The sequence below is a fragment of the Pteropus alecto genome, unplaced genomic scaffold, assembly GCF_000325575.1.
Source record: "Pteropus alecto unplaced genomic scaffold, ASM32557v1 scaffold185, whole genome shotgun sequence".
NCBI lineage: Eukaryota > Metazoa > Chordata > Mammalia > Chiroptera > Pteropodidae > Pteropus > Pteropus alecto.
This window is the reverse complement of record NW_006438088.1, coordinates 1,891,505-1,909,835: the sequence shown is the minus strand read 5'-3', so window position 1 is coordinate 1,909,835 and position 18,331 is coordinate 1,891,505. Positions and strand designations below refer to the sequence as shown.

Genomic DNA, 18,331 nt, shown 5'->3' with positions numbered 1-18,331 from the left:
TAATTTAAAAACACTTTCTCAGCCTGCTACTCTACACAGTAGGAATTCAGGGTACCTTTCCAACCTGTTTTCTCGCTTGTCTTCTTGCAGGTGCCTTATTCCCTAGAAAAACTGAGTTGGGTGTAAAGCAAACATCGCACTTCCATGTTCTTTCTTGTATAGTTCTCAGCAGCTGAAACATTCCACTTGCGTCACTGCTGTAAAAAATCCATATAACTTTCAAAGTCAGCCTTCTTTTCCTCTTCTAGGTTTTCCTATCCTCTCGTAACCAGATATATCATATCTCATATATAAATTTCCACCGTAACTCCTTTGTAACTTTTTATGCTTTTGCCATGTTCTGCTTTTTCTAACATCGATGATACGTTTACTGATATGTTTACTTATACTATGTTTACTTAAAAATTCTTTGAATAGAAGAACATTATATTATCTATTTGTATCTCCTGAGAGATAATCATTAAATATGAGTTTACCCATTCAATATTTCAGCATTTCTCAATTGGGGGCCAATGTCGTCCTTCAGGAGATATTTGGCATTGTCTCTGCAGACACTTATTGAGAGGAGGCAATGCTACTGCCATCTAGTGGTAGCGAACAGCGATGCTGCTAAACATCCTCAGTGCCACAGGCCAGTTCCCCACAATAATTATCTGATCCAAAATGTGCATAGTACTGCAATTAGGAAAACCCGAAGTATAAGTGAGCAATATTATATTTCCCTTATTTCAAGTCATTTTTAAATTCATATCAACTTAGCACGTGCTACTTGTAATAATCAATTGGTTTTGTTTTGCTTTGTTTTGTTTGAAAATAACAATACCATTGTGGAACAAAAGAATTTTGAAACGTTATTTCTAAATAACAGTCATAGAATAACTTATTCTTAATACGATCATATATTTTTTTACCTAGGTAAGTTTTCGAATAGACTTTTCACATGTGTTTTGTACTAAGATATATTTAAGTTAAAGAAAATACTGTGTAAGTACCTGTGACTAGGCGTTTTATTTAGCAAATGTATCAGTTAAGTGTGTAATGCTAGTAGAATAATTGAGCTAAGAATTATAAACTGTGTTTATAAAAAGAAAAAAGTTGTCTGCTATTTTTTAAATGCATGTTTTTGTTTTTGTTTTGTCATCTGTTTTTTTATGTGTGATTGAGGAGGGAGTGATGACAGTTGGGTCATTTTGAAGTGTAGAAAGGACTTCTCTGAATATTTTCTCCCTTAACTTTTTAATTATTGTCAATAGTAGGATGATCAAGATATCTAATTTTTGCAGATTAGCCATTCTGAACTTTTTAGACTTTTTTTAGCTAGTTTCTGGTTTTCTAGATATTTTAAAGTAACCATTCTCAATTCTAAAAACTTTAGAACCAGAAAAGAAATATCATTGTATATTTAGTTAGGATTTTAATTAATTTTATGATTTTCAAAAGCATTTTTTGCTTTATTTAATATAATTTCATATCTAGAAAATATTTAAGATGGAATTTTACTTACATTACCACTAAAACAGAGCATTTCTAGATTAAATATTGCACTAGGCATTACACTGATGGAGAAAAAAAGAATTGAAAATTCGTATTAGCTCAACTGATATAAAGATTAGGTATCTGTTCAACGAGAACATTATAGCGTAATGGTTAAGAACACAGTTTTAATTCTGCTGCTTCTAGTTGGCATGCCTGTAGCACATTACTCTCTCTGTCTTTGTTCTTCAGTAAAATGCCTGTATTATAAGTTTAATGCAGGAAATAAATTAGATAAATATATATAAAGCATTTGTCTCACGTAGAACATGGTATGTAGTTCCAACTGCAGCTTTTCTGTTTACTATTCTAATTGTGCAACTGTCATTATAAAGATGTCTTTTTTTTACATATTTGCATAAATTAAATCTGTTGAATCTCTGTGGTGGAATGTATGTAATTTCTGAAATTTCATAGAGAAGAGCATACTGTCCTAAGAGTTAAGATATGAATTTAGATAGTATGTTACATGGATCTTCAAAGGGTGTTAACTTTAAAGTAATCAAGCTTGAAAATTTTTTTCTTTTCAAAGCTATAAATATTTTAAGACATTTGTTTTTATGTATTAATCATAGGTAATAATTTGTTAAACTAATAAATATTTTTCTTTTCCTGTTTTTTAAAGATATCCTATATTTGAAAATCCCTACCCTTTGAGTATACACGAATCCCCTGTTACATGTTGCGAATATTTTGCTGATTGTCCTGTGGACCTTATTCCCGCACTTTATTCTGTTGGAGCTAGACAGAAACGTCAAGGTTACAGCAAAAAGGTATTGAACATGAGTTTTCGTATTTAATGTTACATTAATACATCAGTATTTTATATTCATCACCTTGGAATGTTTGATAATATTGATACCTTTTCTAGAGAAAATATATAGAAAATTCTTTTTGGAAACAAAATATCTTTAGAAAAGTTTTGATAATCAACCTATTTACTATTGTCATGTATGTGAAGATGTGTGGCCTGCTTGGAAGTTACTTTATATAATAATCTCTTCTTATAGGAATGGCCCATCAATGGAGGTAATTGGGGCTTGGGTGCTCAGAGTTACCCAGAAATAATTATTACAGGGTAAGTAGAAGTTTCTACCAAATAAATCAATACTAGCTAATAATTAAGACTACATGAACATAAGTTAATGGGGCAGATAATGCTTTCCTTTATGCTGATATAATAAGAAATAAGTTATTTCCTGGAACATGCCAATTTATTCTAAATTTTATCTTTTTCCTCATTTTGGTGACTACCTTTTTAACTATCAATATTTAATTGCTATTTAAAAAGGAAAAAAATGTAATTTTTTTTCATCACATTCTTAACTCATTTGCTTTTCACAGGCATGCTGATGGGTCAGTTAAGTTCTGGGATGCTTCTGCAAGTAAGTATTTTGGATATTATTTGCTATGTTATAGAATCATTGCTTTTATACAACCTGTATCAAAATTTAATTTGAAATTTGGAGGCTATATATCAAATATGTGTGTTTAGCATTTTTAATAGATTAAAGATATTTTTCAGTATACTCATTAGTAAATCAAGAAGAGTTCTCAATAGAAGTGCTCGAATCCTTCAAAATTTCTTTAAACCTTCTTTTCCTAAATCAGAGAGGAGACGAAGGAATATGTTTCAAATCAACAGAAATTTGTAGAATACAAACATATTAAAATATGCTAAAATTTATTCTAAAATTAAGTCACAAAATTTGTGTTGTCTATTTTGAAATATATATATAATTTGTGTTGCTTTTTGAAATATATATATTGCTATTATATATATATAGTGGTTATATAATAGCAAAAAGGAAAGAATTCTTTAAATGGCAAATATTTACAAAACATACATAGAAAGCATTCAGAATCCAGTTCTTTAAATGGCAAATATTTACAAAACATACATAGAAAGCATTCAGAATCCATTCAAATCAGGATGTTTTATATTTCATCCTGGTGCCTTTTGTAGAGAAAATATTAAAAAATCATTTTAGAAAGCAAAATATGTTCTTTATTAAATTTATACTTTTTTACAAAACTGTTACTCTTTTTGATTCTATAAATTCATGATGATGGTGATTGTTTTTTTTTTTAAATAAATATAATGAATGTACTTTATTTTGGCCAATGAGTACAGTGAGTGCATTATCTAAAAGTGTAAGAGAGAAATGTAGACCTAGGAATAAAATGTGGTTCAAATAAATATAGGCTATTTCCTTACATAGTATGACTAAGTATTACCTTATATTTGTTCATTTTGTATTAAATTATCTAACATGTATTTTTTCTAGTAACTCTACAAGTATTATATAAACTAAAGACAGCTAAAGTCTTTGAAAAGTCAAGAAATAAAGATGACAGGCCAAACACAGACATTGTAGATGAAGATCCGTATGCCATTCAGATCATCTCCTGGTGTCCAGAAAGTAGAATGCTGTGCATTGCTGGAGTTTCAGCTCATGTCATTATTTATAGATTCAGCAAACAAGAAGTGATTACAGAAGTCATTCCGGTAATAGTCTATTAGTTATTTTCAATGTCAGATGTCTGATATTTTAAAGTTTTTATATTATTTAGAAGATAATATTTGCAGTCAGTTTTATCTAGAATTTTTAAAAACACCTCAGTATTTACATTGCCATCTTTTTTTTGTAAAAATAACATTTTTATGTATGTCTTCTTACTGAACATTTAAATCTTTAAATACATCGTGTAAGTTTTATTTGAAGAAAGCTAATATGAGTCTGAGCGTATTCTAATTTGGTATTAATAGGAGTGTCATAAATTCTAAAATTATAATGCGTGTGTGTGTGACTACTCACACACGTACACATTATTTTTAAAAAGCTGACTCAGAAACATCGTTTTTCTTTGCTAAATCCTTACCTTTAGAAATCTTGCTGAATTTTTACCTTTAAAAATGTTCTTTCCACCAAAGTGTACATATATGGGTATAAACTGTAATAAAATAAACAGTAGATACTGGTGTAGTTAAGCTGTCTTACTTTTATGACAGATGCTTGAAGTTCGATTGTTGTATGAGATAAATGATGTGGAGACCCCAGAGGGTGAACAGGCACCACCTTTGCCAACACCAGTGGGGGGCGCCAATCCTCAGCCCATTCCTCCCCAGTCTCATCCCTCCACCAGTAGCAGTTCTTCTGATGGGCTTCGTGATAATGTCCCTTGTTTAAAGTAAGTTATAAAAAAATACAAATGTTTTGGAAATTGTCTTTTAGATAAAATATAAGCATTAGTAAAGCTACAGCAACAGTTTTCTGTAATGGAGTAAAATGGTATAAGAACATCTCTTTCTGTGTTTTGCTGTGATTGATTCAACTTATTTTTCTGTGGCATCAAGAGGAATATGACTGCATTTCATGACTTTGCCCATAAAGTCCTAAAATCTGATCTTTAAACATACGAGTAGACCAGCATGGATCTTTCCTCTATATCTATTTTTTAGTCTGAATTTATAGGCGGATGAAATAGATGTTTAGACTGCTTTCTACCATTCTGAAAATTCTTTTTTTATATATATATTTTAGAGATTCACTTGTTCTGTAGTCATTTTCTTGTATTTTTCTGAGTCTTCTCTAGCACCACATTATTATTATTTAAATGCCTTTATTATACTCTTCCAGATTTGAATACATTTTGCTTTTATACAGGAATAAATTGGATAAAGTTTTTCTTTTTCTGTCCAATTTTATTTTCATGGGTCGATTTTCAAAGAGCATGAACCTAAAATATGTCAGAGAAATAAAACAAGGGAAGAGTTAAAATCATTGAAGAATTTCATAAAGACTGTGATTAAAAGTATTACATTTACAGAGAAGTCAGGGTAATGACTGAAAAGTGGTTGTGGAAAATGTCAAAGAAATTCAGTAAAAGAGGTGGAGACAACAGCCAGACTGTAGAGTAGACTCACGGTGGGGAGGGTAATAAGAGGACAGTTTGCATTTGTTAAAGAAACGGCTTTGCTCTGCTTTGCTCTAGACCTGCTAGAATCCCGGCTATTGGTGAATAGTTCAGCAATGGCTGTGGAGAATGCCTGTGTAGCCAAGAGTACATTCACCCTGAGGACAGGGCAGATTGTTTATATCAGAATTATTTAAAATGTATAGATTTTAAAAAATCTCCTGTATATGCTTGCATCAATTTGAGATTTTGTGTTCTGTGCCACTGGTTGTCAAATGGGGATGATTTTGCTCCTTGGGATACATTTGGCAGTGTCTGAAGATACTAGTTGTTACACCGGGGAGAATGGGGTGCTGCTGGCATCTAGTGCATTAGAGGCCAGGGGTGATGCTAAACATCCTACAGTGCAGAGGACAGTGCCCCACCACAAATAGTTACCTAGTTCAAAATGCCAGTGGTGCCAAAGGTGAGAAACTCTGATCTGATCTAAAAATTTTAGTGCTGAAGTTAAGCAGCTACTTTTTTCAGAAAGATCTCAAATTTCTCCCCTTCTCTTCCCTCTCTTCCCCTTACCTGCCTTCTCTCTCAACCCTGCCCCGCCTTCTTTCTTGAACATATATACAAACCTCCTTTTTGCTATAGTTCTGGCCATGTTTAGCTAGAATGAGACTTGGAAGTACAAAATTCTTTATTCTTCCCTTTTGTTCACTTATTCAGTGTACTTTAAAGTTAAATTTGTAAAATTTCCATTAATGCCCTTTCTTCTGATTTTAATGTGTGTTTCTCCAGCTTTTTAATTTTTATAAACATATGAAATACAATTTGTCTTTGAAGTTTTTTTAGTAACATTTTAAGAGATTTTTGTCTAGAATGCACATATTCGTATTTACTAGTGACTTTTTTTAATCACAGGCAATTTTTTTCCTTTTATTAATCTTCAGGTAAATATATTTATTTATCGATTTCCCATTATTTTAGTCCATAATTCCAAAACTAATTTTTAAAAATAAGAAATAGAACTAAATAGATTTTAAATAATAACTGATACCGAGATTCTTGTTTTTATTTATACAAAATTCCTTTGTACATAATTGCTTTTTTTTGAAGAAGCATTTTTAAAGCAGCTATTTGGTTTACTGCTTTTACCAATAAAATTTTGTATTTATTTAAGGATTTTAATTGTGCTTTTACAGGGTATTTGTCCAAACAGACAGTCATTTTGAAACTGCAGAGCCTCCAACATTATCAGGATGTTTAAAATACATTTGTACAAATGAAGGAGCTTTTTATAAAGGTTCAACTCCTTATCTTAAAAAATAAAATAAATTGATTTACATATAGCGAAAACATTAAAATAAGTTGCATGTACCATTGTAGACATAACACGTAACACCCACTCCCCATTTTGTATTTTTAAATTTTACATATTCTGTCATTTCTTCATCTGGGTTCTAATTTTTTACCAGTTGAGGATTGTGCCACAGGTTTGGCTGGCTTATTTTTGTTCAAGAACTTTTTTTTGCTCATACTGGATAAAATAAGAATTCTTTGAGTTCTGTGTGCCTTCATCACTTCAGTCTTAAATGTGCCCACATATGCACTTTTAAAATTGTCTCCCAATGGCTATTCCTGCTCTTGAGAATCTGTTCTAATGTACATAATAAACATGCCAGAGGGAAGGTGGACACTTCCCTGAGCCTCACCTGATTCACACAGGGAGGAATAGCACACTCAGACTCCTGCTTATGCTGTGTCAACAGAGGCTGTCTCTTGAATTACTACTTAGTCTTTATTCCTATCTCTTGAGATGGACAGCTGCAGCCAAATAGTGTATATTTTCCTGAGAACAATCAGAACTGCCTCATTCAGTCTGCAGTTCTGAGCGTATTATTGCCTTGCAGACTTTGCACAGGCATAAGTGACTGTAACTTAATTCATATTAGGGTACCCTCAGTGATTCACATTTACCCTGAGATTTGCACAACACACTGACCCTTTTCTTACCTAGAGTGAGTCTAGCAATATTGCAGCAAAAGGTCAGGTATTGTGGTCTTCTTTGTTAGAATTAACCAACTAAGCGATTCAGAAAGATTCTTTCTGCTGTCCTGCTTTCATACATTGTCACTCCAGGGCAGAATGCTCAAGACTTCTTGAAGTAACCAAGCTTTGCATATGTTTTCAAAGAGCAGTTATTGGAGGAAGAGGCTGTGTAATCACAAATGTTCTCACCTTAAAGTCAAAGTAGATTTTTTTTTTTTTTTTTTTTTAGTAAAAGTGTCACAAAAATAAATTGCTCACATTTCTTTTTTAATTTGTTCTTTAACTTGTTATGGTTTTGGCCAGTTTTCATTTAGTTAAATCATATTTTTAAGTTTTAAGTCTGCTTTTAAAACTTGAATTTTTTTCCTCTTTATTCCTGGGTTGCTGCTGCTTCTCATTCTTCTCCCCAACCCTCCCTGCCCTTCTCTCATCTCTTCCTCCCATCCCTGCCCACTGCTCCCTTTCGTCCTTCCCCCTGGGTGCCTCCCCGACATGTGGAACTTAGATGCGATTTTTTCTTTCTTTTTTTTTTTTTTAAACTATGTACATGTTTGATCTCCAACTAGATTAAATACTCCTAGAGGACAGGGTTCTGAATTTTAAATATCTAGTACAATTTTATATAAAATGTTATTTTTTGTATAGGTATTCATGCATGGCTCTATAATTATATAGGCTAATAAGATATTGAAGATAGGTTAAAAGGTAACATGTTTTCCTTTATTGCAGAGTTAAAAATTCACCACTTAAACAGTCTCCAGGATATCAGACAGAACTAGTTATTCAGTTGGTATGGGTGGGTGGAGAACCACCACAACAAATAACCAGCCTGGCAGTCAATTCTTCCTATGGATTGTAAGTATAATTTATGTGTTACTCAGTCTCTTCATAATATTCTATACATTTTTTAATTTTCAAAAATAGGATCTTTTATTATAGTATCACCTAAAAAGTTGTTGTATAACTTTAATTTCAGACCAAATTCAGTGTTTATTTGGAACATAATTCTGTTCTGAATAATTTACTATGCGTATGCATATCCTGCTTCCGGATAAAAAGTTAAATGACTCGTGGACCAGTGAATTGAGATAAAGGTTTAAAGTCACTACATCTTCTCCTGGGTATATTCCCAGGAATAACTTTCTTTTATTAATTGGTATAATGGTGATCTAGCAACATCAACCCTGAAGACTATGTGCTAAGCTGATTCCATAACTGGTCAACCATAGCTACGTAATTGGTTCTTTCTACTTCCAAAGTTAACTTGTATAAATTGTAAAGACATACTAACTGTTTAATAAAGTATTCACCTATACTACAGGTGTCTTTATTAACTCATGCCTTCGAGTATGTAGTGTTAATTGTACATACTTCTTATTATAATGTGATAGACTTATATAAAGTATTTATGTTCGTTTGTCTTAAAATCAACATTGTGGTATAAGAGAAACCACATGTCCCAGGGCTATTTATCCTGTGTAGGTCACTGTCTCTTTCCTTTCCTTGATGCTAGTCCTAGAGACTCATTCATCGTTCGTCTTCCCTCTTACAGCTGCTACTACCTACTCATATCTCTTGCAGTCGTGCACCAGCTAAGACTGGCTATCGTCTGAGATAGTGTCCTTTCATGTCTTTTACTTGCTGCCCCACAATGTAAGAACACAAACCTTCTCCTCTTTAATATTGTACTGTCCAGAATCATAAAGAAACCAAACAGGGTTGTGAATACAATCACAGGTCTCAATTGACTCACAGTTATATTTCGTTTAGCTCTTTTTGTGTGTTTTTAAAATTTGAACTAGTTGTCCAGATTATTTGATGTGAAAAGCCATACTCTGAGTGTTAATGGGAACGTCTGAACCGAGCCCCATTCCTGCTTTTTTTTGAACCAAGTTGAAGTTTTTCCTCTTTAGCTGAGTCGTACACCATGCAATTCACCATCATTCTTATCTACCTGTTTTACTTACTTATATAGCCCCTGTATATATTTCAGTTTTCAACTCCTGGCTTAAGAGATCTCAAAGGAATAAAATTACCTTATTCATAGTCGATCACCAAAACCTTCCTAAAGATACAGTCTCTTGCTTCCCTAGTGGCAGGGATTACGTCCTCTCCTGAGGGGTCAGAATTCCCCTAAGTCAGAAGAAAAACGTCACACTGGCTAGCGTGGGATTTATGTTTCTGATCAAGTTGCAACTCCTGTGTCAGTTTTTTTTTTAATGTTGAAAATGTAATTTTAATAGATAATTTTTCGTCTTACGTAGGAGCACAGTAACTATACCACATTCTGAATAAACTCCAGAAGTTACAAGAATAAGAGTGGGGGAAATTCAGACGGGCTATGATATCCATTACCTTGAACTGTGAGAAAAGGGTTCCAGCCCACAGGTTAACATTCACATACTTAGAACTGGCTACATTGGTGACTTAAAAATAAGAATCAGGATTAGATATGGAGAGAGAGGTGGGAAAGGACAGTTTTGTGGGGGGAGGAACTCTGTCAATGCAGAAAAAAATCACGGAATATCAAATTAAAGAATAAAAGGAGATACCATAGCAATACTAGAAGGGTGAAAGTAAGAATCCGTAACCAAAGACTTGGTACTCCCAAACGAAGAAGCCTTTCTGATGACACTTACGCAAGCCAGTTGCTCATCAAGTCTGTAAGGAAGACTCATAAATGCCTGAGAAGACCCCAGATGATTATCAGATTGGTGTTTCCAGTGGTCACACATGAGGTTTTCAGACAAGAACTAAGAAAAAGGTCATAACCCAAATACCTGTCACAAATGCGCCACAACATGTGGAAGTCACACACAAGGTGGGTCATATTGCTGCTCTGCTGTGACTCTCACGTACAGTAATTTTCAGACATGGCAAGACACCAGTGATCGTCTAGCTAATCAGACAACACACGTTCGTTTCAAATTTCTAGGCGGTAAAAAAAATGTACTGATGCTTTACATACGCTCAGGGCCAGCTTAAAAATACTCCAGTGGTATCTTAAATTTGAGTCAGTGAAAAGAAGCTAGCAAAAGCCACCTCTTGCCATTCAGTTTGTCAGATGGTTAAGACCAAAACAGAATGTTTTATCAGTTTCGGTTTTTAAATACAATTGTCACATTGGGAAAATGAAATAAACACAGTAAAATAAACTGTAAAGGCAAAGTAGAATAACAAAAAATATTTTACTAAGACAAGATTTACAGACGTTTCCAGACAAGCCATACAAAATGGTCACAAGCTTTTTTTTGAAGAGAGGATTCTACACTTGACAGCAGCCTCAGTGTTATCAGCAACGGCTGTGATGTTTGTTTAATGTTCCCATTTTGATTTATGCAATTAAGCTGGTCTATCTACGGTGTCTGAATAAAGTTAGACTTGGCTAGAGAGCACAATCTAAAGAATAGGTTAACTGCTTTTAACCAATGCAGTTAAGATCACCATAAAAAGGGGGAAAGGAGCACATAAAGTTAAAATAAAACTACCTCCCCCCTCAGAAAAAATAAATAATAAAATAAAGAAAAACACCCACACCCCTGCAGCTAACTCTGACAATTACCTTCGTTCACAGTGCTTTATGTTTAAACCACGTTGAGGAAATGAATAAAAGCAGAGAGGCACTACTGCTTTTAAATGTTTCACCACAATGCCGATGCAACCTATAGCCACTGCCCATGCTTTACAGCAGTAAATCAGGACAAGACATAGATTAGCTAATGTGCATTTAATCACCAAAGGACTGAAGGTGTCTGGGGTTTTATGCTGTAATGTTTCTTAGACTATGTCCATTAAGTGCAAACAGAAAAAGAAGACGTCTTGGCAGAACTGGAGAAGTGATGCACACTTGATGATCAGATTGATTTAAATATTGTTCCTGGCATACGGCCTGGTCCATGCTCTAGCTATTTCAATGGCTTGGGCTTCGTTGGTCTTCCACTGCTCTGCCACATCATTTGCTAATGGATCATCTGGGTTGGGAGCACTTAACAAAGCCTGGATCAATAGCAGAACTGTGCAGATCTACAGTGCTGGGGACCACTTATCTTTCAAAATATCTAAACATATTCTTCTCAGTTTGTCTACATTAGGATGATAAATTTTTGTCATGAAAAGTACTTTAAGGGCTGCCATCAGATATTCTTTTGGAAGGAATAGGTCAAGTTTTAAAATCCCTACCTCAAAGGGGGAGGATCGTGGGGGCCAGTAATGACCACATGAAAATAATGGGCGTTGCTCTCATTGGTTCTGCTTTGATGCCGGGGACTGGCTCTGCTAGCATACCCTGGGTTTCCTTGGTAGTCCTGAGGGGAAGCCTGACCATCTTGTCAGATCCCCAACGTCAAATTTTTTAATGGTATTGATTTGTAACCATTAATGTATGCAGAAGATACGCATAGTTCCATGAGAAGACCTATGTAACCTCTATTTTTTATGTCTGTGATACTATTGTTTCAAAGAGGAATTTTCTCTAAGACCCATCATGCTTCTTTTTTAGCCTTATAGGCTACGTTTTCTTGTAATCATTTATTTGTGCTAAAATATTTGCTGTTTTCCTGTTCCCAGGGTAGTTTTTGGCAATTGCAATGGCATAGCGATGGTTGACTACCTCCAGAAAGCAGTACTCCTCAACCTGGGCACTGTTGAATTATATGGCTCCAATGATCCTTATCGGAGAGAACCCCGGTCTCCTCGTAAATCTCGACAACCTTCAGGAGGTAAAAAGAAAAAGAATCCTGAGTTTTAGGATTTCTATAAATGCTGAGTTAGTTACTTCTGTGAATATAAGTATTTCAGTTAAATGAATAGCTTGTCTGACTTAGTCTGTATTTATAAACTGTTAAAAACTAGTAAAAAGTTTGAGCCTCTTTTTTTTGTTTTATATTATTACATTTTGCTTTTGTTTTTAATGTTCTAGAATTTTATTTAATGTTGAGAAAGTACCACAGTGTCAGACTTCTTTAGTTAAAATTATAATGAAAGGAAAATTTGTCTCATTATTATAGAACAAAAGTTAATTTCAAAGTTTTGCTCCTTTTATTATTTGATATTATGAGACCAACAAGTTATTGTTTCAACTGTTTAATTCAAGGGAATCTTTTCTCATGTGAAAAAATAGATGCAAAAGTAAATTTCTGTTCTATGAAAATAATAATGTTCTCAGCCTTGATTCAGTGCAAACCCAGACCCTTTAAGAATTCTCTTTATAGCATTCTTCTGTGTTTGCTAGGTAGTTAATCTTAATTTTAAATGTTTTAATACCAATACCTCATGGAACACAAGTATAGTTAGCTTTCTACACCAGTACTCCTCACCTTTTTTTTAACCTCATCGCACACGCAGAAAATGGCACTGGGTCTCTGGTACTTATAAATGAGGCCTTCAGCAGTAATTGGCCTGCAGGCTCCTGTCTTCCCAAGACTTGCCCTGCTGGACCAGGGATTGATTTGTGGGCAGATTTAACCCAGTAGTGGAATGCTAATGAGCAGTGCAGCACTGGGAAGCTCTGGTCTGACTTCCTGACTCTGTCCCTCAGAATTAAAATTCTCTCAGGTTCACTTCTCAATTGCTCTCATGACATTATTGGCTCATTTTACCTGTACCACAGTTCACGAGAGAAGAAAAAAAAGGTGATGCAACGTAGGCTGACTATCACTTATGCTTGATGGTTGAATTTTTTTTCCGTTTTTGTGTGTGTGATCATTTTGTCATGTGTTGTCTTCAGCAAAAATTGTCCCAGCCATACCATTCTAGTACCTTTGTCTCCTTTTTTTCCTTTTGCTTTTCATTGCTTCACTAAGGTATGCTGAGTGTGACTTCTTGCATGTGCGGCCTTTCTAGCTTATATTCTGAATCTGTGAAAAAACTCCGTTCTTCTTTTTTAAGTAAGTTATTTATTTCATGTCAGTAAAGTCATGGCATGTTTGTTTTTTGTCTGTAAAATCATTGTGTGTTTTTTTTCATTGTGTTTATTTTTAAAAGCTTATTAAAACACTATATCTAACATAATATACTCATTACTTAAATTTATCTCATAATATGTATATGCAGACAGCTATGGAAATATTTGTGTCCCAATCCAGTTTCTTTGTAAAGCAGAGAAACTAGTATTTAGTGTTAGAAGGTTAGAACTGTTTGGGGAGGAGATAAATACTTTTAACAATTTTACTACAAACCTGTAGTGAAAATTTTACTATTACTAAAATTAATTACTTTTCTTTGATACCTCATCATAGTTTACATAAATTTGATAGAAATGAAATACCTAAATTTATTCAAGGATAAAGATCAATTGTGCAATGTAATTTTAAAAATATTTTTTCTTAAATTGCATTGCATCCTTCTTTATTCTGTAGTAAACCTCATTTATATTATTTGTTTCATTTTGTATTGCAGTTAGTTTTCCTATGTCTAAACATCTGAGCTTTTCTTTATTGGTTTAAGATATTTACTTATGGTTACTATGGTCACTTTAATAATATTTAAGATCATGTTTTAAATTTTAAAAAGATTTTAAAATACACCTTAATATCTTACTAATTATTTGCCTTAATTCTAAAATATAATTATTTCTTTTTCAAATAAAATTAAATGTAGAATAATTAGCACTAAAATTCTTTAATCACATTAATAAAAAAATGATATTCTCGCTAAACTGTATATTTCATAATATATTCTTCAAATGTAGCTCAAATTTCATAAAATTGTTATTCTGTCTTTTTACTAGATCAGTTTGAATGGAAAAACTTTCTTGCTACCAATAGATGGTGATACATTTTTATAAAGAGTAGGATAATTATATAAGATAAAACATTCATATTTTATAAGTAAAATATTTTATAAGATAAAACATTATGTTTAAGTTTAAATGTTTTATAGCTTGTTAAAATACAATATGTACAGTGTTTTCATAATAAAATTATGAAACTGACATGGGGACAAGTAGTGATAAAGTATTTTAACTACCTATATATCTGCAAAAAGTCTAAATTCTACCAGAAGTTTAACATGATAATCTATGTCTTGTTTTACTGGCCGTTTTTTACTCAGTGGAGGACACAAAAGGGAAATATTTATTCTAAATATAATTCTAAACCCCAAATAAGATCTAATTTGTATGTGAAAATGATAAATACATGAAAACAACTACTTACTTAGTATTGTAAGTAAACTTTAGGAAAGGTATTTTCAAAAATTATGGAGAGGACACTTTAAAAGTGAAATTTTTGTTTATACAGTTGCTAATACTTTCAAGTCTTCAATATTTTCAGTAAGATAGAAAAAGAGAACTAGCTATGGAGTCCAGTAGTACTAGTTGAAATTTCTGTGTGTGTGTATGTGTGTGTGTGTGTGAGAGAGAGCGAGACTATAAGAAATAAGCAGTGCAATCAAAGATAGATACAGATGTTGCATAGATCAATAAGTATTGCCTGGAATTAAGTCTGGTTTCTAAAAAACGTGAAATACAGCAAAATGTATATTTACAGTGAAAACATAGTTAAGGAAGCATTAGAACCCCACTTTACGGATGATTTGAAATGATTGTTAAAAAAACAGAATGTAGAATTAAGTAACTTTGTTTCTCAGTTCTCCATTAAGAAGAATGATTTTTCTCTCTGAGAAGTATAAAGAATAATAAAGAGAAATTAAAGTCTAAGCTACATTATGTAAGTAAGGCAGACCAAGCAATAATAAAAATATATCAAGGGAATTTGTGAAGAGAATTTGTAAATGGTAGCCCTAATTTGATGAAGGTCAAATATTTTGTGAATCAGTAAATTTGAAGTAAAAATCAGTCAAAATTCTCAACTCATTTGCTAAGTAACTGATGCCTCTTGTGTGCATATTGAAAACAGAGATATCAATAGAAGTCAGAAGGAATTTACTAAAAGTAGGTTGTACCAAAATTAACATTTTAACTACCTTGATGGCTTATGGAAGCCTGTTGCATAATGTTTCCTCAAGTTAATCAGTATTTGATAAAGAATTCTGTGATACTTTAATGACCCAGACAGGTAGAACTGACCTAAATACCTAGTTTGACGATGGCAAGATTGATTAGACCAGAAGTCAGCAAACTGCTTTCTTTGGGCCAGATCTGGCTCACTGCCTATTTTCTCAAATCAGTTTTATTGGACCAGCACCATGCTTATCTGCTTCTGTTTCATCTGTGGGTTTGATGCTACAACATTAGAGCTGAGTAGTTTTAACAGATTGGCTCCAAAAAGCAATCTGGACCTTCATAGAAAATATTTGCTAATCCCTGGATTAAACCATATGACCTAGTGGGTCAACTTGTGGCCTGATATTAACTTTAATGTAGTGTGCCTCAGTTAGTGAATGTATTGTGTTGAATAGGATATGGTTATGTTTTGTTAATAGTAAATGAAGCCTCCTATTTAAACATTTGGAAGAAAAGGCGTGTATCTCAGATAATGACCATGAATTTGATTGTCTCTAGAAGTAATTAGGTATGTCGCTAATAAGGTACCTAAAACATTTAGTGTCCCAGTTTCTTTTATAAATGAGGATAATTCTGTCTACCCCTTTGACTGTGGTCAAGCACTTAGAACAGCACTTGGCACATAACAAGTACTCAGTATATGTGGATGATCACCAGCTGTCTAATGTTGTTAGGATACATTTGGGCAAAGCCTAGATAACTATATTGCTAGAAATATTTGTTGAAGGGAATCTGGCAATAACAAGATAGATTAGATGCTATGAAATTCTTTCATATATATTCATTCAATTATGCAACACATTTATTGAGCACTTACCCCATGTGTTGTGCGCTATTGAGTAATAAAACAGACGGAAATCTCTGTCCTCGTGGAACTCACATTCTATTGGAATAGATGACTATCAAGAAAAGTAATATATAGGAAATTGTGTAATAATGCTAAAGGGAAAAATAATTAAATAAGAGGGAATTTGAAATATCCATGACAGGAGTGTTAAATTTTAAATAGAGTATCCAGATGACTTTTGAGTAAAGATTTAAAGGAAATGAGAGAGCTGTTATCTATGAGGATGTCTGTAGAAAGAAAGTTTCAAGCAGAGCAGAGCAAGTACAGTGGCTCTGAAGCAGAATACCTGGTGAGTTCAAGGTACAACGAGAAGTAATTGCGGCTGGAGTAGAAAGAATGAGGGAGGTGGGGAAGTAGGTGGAGGAGAGAGGTAATGGGATATCCCATAGTTTTATGGGACATAGACAGTCATGGAGGGTTGGACTTCTACTTTTACCCTGAGTCAGTGAAAGGCATTGAAGGAGTTTTCAGCTTATTCAATAATTTAATATATAAATTAAAAAGTCTCTATCACATTCTTCGATTTTGCTTCCTAAATGTTTCTTCCTAGGCTATTTTAAGAATTGAAATTACATCACATAGTACATTTTTATAGTCTTTAATAGCAGTTGACAAAATACCAAAGGCTTAAATTTTTAAAATCAATTAATTTTATTCAGTACTAGGCTCATTGTAATACTGGAGTATATTATCACTACTATTTATTTTTTTTATTGAGGTATAATTGACATATAACATTAGTTTAGGTGTACAACATAATGATTTGTATACATTGATCCCCACAGTAAGTCTAGTTAATATCTCTCACCTTACAGAGTTAAAAAAATTTTTTTTTCTTATGGAAAAAACTTTTAAGGTCTAATAACAACTTTCAAATATGCAACACAGAATTATTAACTATAGTTGCCATGCTGTACATTATGCCTCAGGACTTACTTATTTTATAACTGGAAGTTTGTACCTTTTGACCCCCTTCACCCATTTCTCTCATCCTCCCATCCCCTCGCCTCTGGCAACTACCAATCTGTTCTTTGTATCTATGAGCTTATTCTTTTGATTCATTTTTCATTTTGTTGTTTTTGTTGTTTTAGATTCCACATATAAGTGAGATCATAAGATATTTGTCTTCCTCTTCCTGACTTACATCATTTAGCACAGTGCCCTCAAGGTCCATCCATGTACTTGCAAATGGCAAAATTGCATTTTTTTAGTGACTGAATATTTGTGTGTGTATATATGTGTATCTATGTATATATGTATGTTCTCACACACACACACACACACACACACACACACCACGTTTTCTTTATCCTTGCATCCGTTGGTGGATACTTAGGTTGTTACCATATATCACTACTATTTAAAGACCTGTCATTTATATAAATAAATATTTTGTCAAAGATTAAATACATACCTATATCTATCATCTTAGAACTATAAAAACCAGGATTTTATTTTTTCCAGAATCATTAGTTTGATGAAATTTAAAAAGAAAACTACTGGTTGTCATTCAAAAACTTTCTCAATAGAGACAAATAATATATAGTTCAAAATAGAAAACACTTCTTATTAACCCAATTTAGCACTCAGTGTTCTCTGAAAATATTACTGAAAAACTTTCTTGGTGACTGTAAAGATTGTGACGTCATGTCTTCTACCAAAGGAATGACAAAGCAGATACTGGTCATCTATGTACGTATGTCGATGTAATATCTAACTTCAGAAGCCCAGACGTGCAGCCCCTGGTGTGTTGCCCGCCTATGCCAAACTTTCGATGTGTGTTTGTTTATTTGTAATTTTAAAAGAATTTGTAGGAATTCTTTTCGTTTCAATCACCAAGCAAATTAATATCTATACTAATTGTCTACTCTGCATTTACCCTGTCTTACATTTCTTGCCTACAGCATAAAAAACCTTGCTATGTTTTTCCCTGAGAATTTAGGCCATCCTGTGAGATAAGATTAGTTTTACATAATTCACATATCTGTAAAAAGAAAATATTTCTTTAGATTTTTTTTCCTTTTTTAATG

General features: G+C 33.1%; 1 protein-coding gene and 1 pseudogene across 1 annotated transcript in view; one reads left to right on the top strand and one right to left on the bottom strand.

Annotated features, from left to right (window-relative positions):
- Positions 1-18,331, top strand: part of STXBP5 (syntaxin binding protein 5) — a 152,462-nt gene that overhangs the window by 93,196 nt on the left and 40,935 nt on the right. The window contains 7 exon segments of the mRNA XM_006915338.3: positions 2,159-2,306; positions 2,544-2,611; positions 2,878-2,918; positions 3,822-4,042; positions 4,547-4,725; positions 8,221-8,346; positions 12,058-12,209. Coding sequence (XP_006915400.1) covers positions 2,159-2,306; positions 2,544-2,611; positions 2,878-2,918; positions 3,822-4,042; positions 4,547-4,725; positions 8,221-8,346; positions 12,058-12,209 — 935 coding nt within the window.
- On the bottom strand, positions 9,905-12,049 carry LOC112482567 (annotated as a pseudogene).